General features: G+C 33.1%; 1 protein-coding gene across 1 annotated transcript in view; it reads left to right on the top strand.

Annotated features, from left to right (window-relative positions):
- TAOK1 (TAO kinase 1) overlaps positions 1–4,962 on the top strand; it is a 129,349-nt gene that overhangs the window by 58,061 nt on the left and 66,326 nt on the right. Inside the window, exon 2 of the mRNA XM_012657322.1 lies at positions 4,515–4,739. Within this exon, the coding sequence (XP_012512776.1) occupies positions 4,608–4,739 (132 nt within the window). The 5' untranslated portion in view covers positions 4,515–4,607. The remainder of the gene's footprint in view (positions 1–4,514; positions 4,740–4,962) is intronic.

Genomic DNA, 4,962 nt, shown 5'->3' with positions numbered 1-4,962 from the left:
AGTTCGAAACCAGCCTGAGCAAGAGCGAGACCCCGTCTCTACTAAAAATAGAAAGAAATTAATTGGACAACTAAAAATATAGAGAGAAATTAGCCAGGCATGGTGGCACATGCCTGTAGTCCCAGCTACTTGGGAGGCTGAGGCAGGAGGATTGCTTGAGCCCAGGAGTTTGAAGTTGCTGTGAGCTAGGCTGACGCCACGGCACTCTAGCCCAGGCAAAAGAGTGAGACTCTGTCTCAAAAAAAAAGAAAAAAAATCATTCGATCATATTTGTATGGTCTATTTCTGGACTTCTGTGTTGTTTCATTGGACTATGTGTTCTTTCATTCAGTACCACATTATCTTGATTATTTGTAGCTTTATGTTAAGTCTTAAAATCAGCCAATGTAAGTCCTTCAACTTTATTCTTTTTCTAAAAAATTATTTTGTCTGCTTTGGATCTTTTGCCTTTTCATATGCATTTTAGAATCAGTTTGTTGATATCTACAAAAAATCCTGTTGGACTTAGAGATTGTGTTGCATCTATGAATCATTGACTTTTTGGATCAATTGGGGAAGAATTGCCTCATAACTATTTTTAGTCCGCAAACATTGTACATCTCTCCATTTAGTTAGGTTAACTTTGATTTCTTTCTTCAGGGTTTTATTCTTATTACATAAATTCTATTCACATATTGTTAGACTTATATCTTAAATATTCCATTTTCCTCTTGCTATTTGCTATTTTGTACATTCTTTGGAATTTTTTATGTGCACAATAATGTAACTAGAGACAGTTTTCTTTCTATTATATATACCTTTTAGTTCTTTTTCTTGTCTTTTACACTAGAATTTCTAGTACAGTGTTGATTAGGAAGGATTAGAGTGAACATTCTTCCCTTATTTCTAATCTTCAGGGGAAAGCTTTCAGTCTTCAAGCTTAAGTATGATGTTAGCTGCAGATTTTTTGTAGATACTCTTAACAGGTTAAGAATATTCCTTCTATGCCTAGTTTGAGAATTTTTATCATGAATCGATGTTATATTTGTCAGTTTGTCTGCCTCTGTTTATATGATCATGTGTTTTTCTTCTTTAGTCTGTTTAGAATGGAGAATTACAATGATTTTCTAATGTTGAATCAGCCTTGCATTTCTGGTGTAAATTCTACCTGGTTGTGATGTAGTATCATTTTTATATATTGCTGGATTTGATTTGCTGATATTTTGTTGAAGATTTTAGCTTTTGTATAGATGAGGGATATTGGTCAGAAATCTTCATTTTTTTATAGTGTTCTTAGGTTTTGGTTTTTTTTTGATACTAGTGTAATGATGGCTTCATAAGATGAATTGGAAAGATTCCCATTTCTAAGCTTGAAGAGTTTTATATATAGAATTTGTATTATTTTTTTCTTTCTTTTTTTTTTTTTAATTTCAGCATATTATGGGGGTACAGATGTTTAGGTTATGTATGTTGCCCTTGCCTCCCCACTCCCCCCTAAGTCCAAATTTCAAGTGTGCCCATCCCTTGGATGGTGCGCATTGCACTCTCTGTGTATGCAAATACCTGTCCCCTCCTCCCCCCTCCCCCTCCCATATTTTTTTCTTTAATGTTTAATAGAATTTATAGTGAAACTGTCTAGGCCTGGAGTTTTCTGTATGGTAATATTTTAAACTATGAATTTAATTTCTTTAATATACATACGACATTCAGCTTATCTGTTTCTTCTTGAGTAAGTTTTGGTAGTTCGTATCCATCAAAGAATTTGTCCTTTTCATCTGTGTTGTCAAATTTATGAGCTTTTAGCTGTTTGTTATATTTCCTCATCTTTTTTTTTTTTTTTTTCTATCAGGGGTTTTGCTCTGTTGCCCAGGCTAGAGTGCAGTGACGTTATCACAACTCATTGTAACCTCAAACTCCTAGGCTCAAGCAATCCTCCTGCCTCAGCCTCCCAAAGTGCTAGGATTACAGGCATGAGCCACCACGCCTGGCCCATCAAGTTTTTTTTTTTTTTTTTTGGTGTCTTTTTTCATGGTCCTTCCTCTAAAGTTTTCTTTTCTATATTATCAAATGTATCAGTTTTTTTCCTTACTGCTTTGGATTTAGATCATAGTTAGAAAAGTTTCCTCACCCTGGTTAGAGAGAAATTTACTTGTATTTCCTTCTAGTACTTGTATAGTTTCATTTTTATATTTGCATATCTGATCTATATGTAATTCTGATGTTCAGTTTGAGGAAAGGGATAATTTCATTTTTCTCCCACATGGCTATTGGGTTCTCCTTAAAATACTTATTTTTATCAAATGAATCTTATTTTCCATTGATTTGAGATGCCTTTTTGTTTTAGCCCTTCAGCAGTAATGTTTATGTAAAGTATGTGATGGGGGACATTATTTTTCCAGATGGATTATCAGTTTTCCCAACAATATTTATTCCTTCTCTAATTGTATACTAAATTCCAAGATACCATTCATGGGTTTTTTTCTGAACTTCCTTTTAGATTACTGATTTACTTTTCCTTCTTGTTTTAGTATTCTACTCTTGTGATGGCAAGTTTTGTGTCATCTTTTGGTATTTGGTAGAGCAAGTATTCTAATTCCCTCATTATTTCTTGTCTCTCTGATTTTCTGGAAGTTGCTATCCTTATGCATTTATTCTGTTTCTATCAACTTTAATGGTTTTCCATATCATAGTTTTATGTTTACTATTTGTTCAGTATATATTTGTGGAAGTGAATTCATTTTTAGGGGTTGTGTAGGAAAGGACAATTAAGTGTATTTTTTTATTTCAACAAATATTTATGTAATATTAACTGTAGGGGGTTGGGGGAGGTGATTGAGTGATGATACAAAGACAAATGAGACACATGGTGCTTGCTTGTGTAGGAAAGAGAGAGATAAATAATTACAATATAATACGGTAAATGCTGCAAGATGTTTTGGGGAATGGAGAGTGACCAACTTTTCCTAATAGAGTTAAAATTTTACAAACATGATTTTTAATCTAAATCTTAAAAGATTTTTGAGTGGGAATTTATTAGGCAGATAAGAAAGAAGATGCAAATCATGGAACTGGTTAGAAAATTTTTATGTAAAATAATTCTTGTAATGAGAGTACTAAAACATGATCATTTGGAATTCTTAAATAAGGTCTTAATTAACACTGAAGCTTATTTTTAAATTTTTTTACAGGTTGATTAATTGAATATTAATACTTTATGTGGAATTTAGTTCAACCTACTCATTTTAGGGATGAGAAGTTCAGTGACTTTGCTATAATTACATATTCTTGGAAGAATTGTGATTGAGATTCTTTGTTCCAGGGAACTTCTAGAGCAGGAAAATTAGTAAAATGATATGGGACAGCCTTGGATGTATATTAGAAATGGAATACAAGTTAACAATTTATACCTTTTTATTGCAGTGTAGTGTTAATTTAGTGAGATAGAAAAGACATATAAATGTATTTCATATAGTTACAAAGAAGTTTTCTAGCAAGAATTAAAATTTGGTTCAGTTTTTCCACTAAAAATGAGATCTGTTTAAAAGTTATACTCATATAAAAGGCAGGGGAAGAATTGGATGGAGCTAGTTTTTTCTCTTAGAAGTCTAATGAAATCAATTTGGGAGTTTTTTTTAAATTGATGAAGTTAAGCAGGTTAAGAAAAAATAGCTAATACTTATTATAGTGCTTACTATGCTGGAGTACTAGTAGTCTGTGTTTACATTTATTAACTCATTTAACCCTCCCAACTACTCTGCCAAGTAGATTGTTATTTCCATTTTACAGATTAGGAAAATGAGACTACCCAAGTTCTCAGCTTGTAAGTAAATAGTGTTGCTGGGATTCATATGCAGGTAGTGTCATTCCAGAAGCCAGGTTCTGAAGACTATCAGTTACGACAGCCATTTTTAAAATTGGATAATCTTATATAAAGGAATTGATAGCAGAACCACCAAGAAGTTTACTTGTTATTTGTATGTCTGATTATCTAATGAAGCAGAGTTGATAAAGGCCACATTTTACGGTGAATAAGGTTTATAGGGAAACAGTTATCTATGTTAAATTCATTACTTTCTCCCATTTCATTTTTCTTTGGAATGTCTGTTAGAGTAGATTAATACACTAGCGTATGGTATCTGAAAGGAAAAGAAAGTTTCCTGTTAGAAACACACTATGGATACATCTGGGTTATTGTTTAGTTTTTTAGTAGTCTGTGTTATATTATCTCCTCTGTCGATGAGTTAACTGCATCAGAATTAGATAAATTTATCAGTACTTTAAGTACTGATATAGAAAGCCTCCCAAGATATAAAGACTTACCTAATTTTTGAAAGTGCTATATATTAGGAATCTCTCTTTTTTAAGCTCCACAGGTGATTATGATGATGAGCCAGGTTTAAGAGCTATGCAATAGTATCCATATTGCCTTTTCAATGAAATTCTAAGCCTGAGATAATTTTGTAGATACTGTCAATAACTGATTATTCTTAGCAGCTTTTGCCTTTCCTGACTTTTCTTTTCTTATTTTTCTACAGTAGTTTATGCCAACGTGGCTTCATTCATACAGATGAACCAAGGATTGGGATAGCAGTATAAAATTAGAATCAGACAGCTGACTGCTCAGCAGGATGCCATCAACTAACAGAGCGGGCAGCCTGAAGGACCCTGAAATTGCAGAGCTCTTCTTCAAAGAAGATCCAGAGAAGCTCTTCACAGATCTCAGAGAAATTGGCCATGGAAGCTTTGGAGCAGTGTATTTTGTAAGTGTTAAAGGCTTGATTTGATATCAGTGACCAACGTTTGCTTAATGTCCACTCCTGGCAGAACAAAAAACAGTAAAGAGATATAGGCCGCAGTCCATTTTATAGTTACTTGCATGAGGGGTAGGGAGAGTTTGTGTTTGTGTGTATGTATAAGATCCAAATATGAAAGTAGATAGTTTTATTTATTGAGCTTTTTGGATTACTAAAAAAAAAAAAAAAA

This window comes from Propithecus coquereli, unplaced genomic scaffold (genome assembly GCF_000956105.1).
Source record: "Propithecus coquereli isolate 6110/MARCELLA unplaced genomic scaffold, Pcoq_1.0 Scaffold536, whole genome shotgun sequence".
NCBI lineage: Eukaryota > Metazoa > Chordata > Mammalia > Primates > Indriidae > Propithecus > Propithecus coquereli.
The sequence above is the reverse complement of the archived record's forward strand: the minus strand, read 5'-3'. Positions and strand labels throughout refer to the sequence as shown.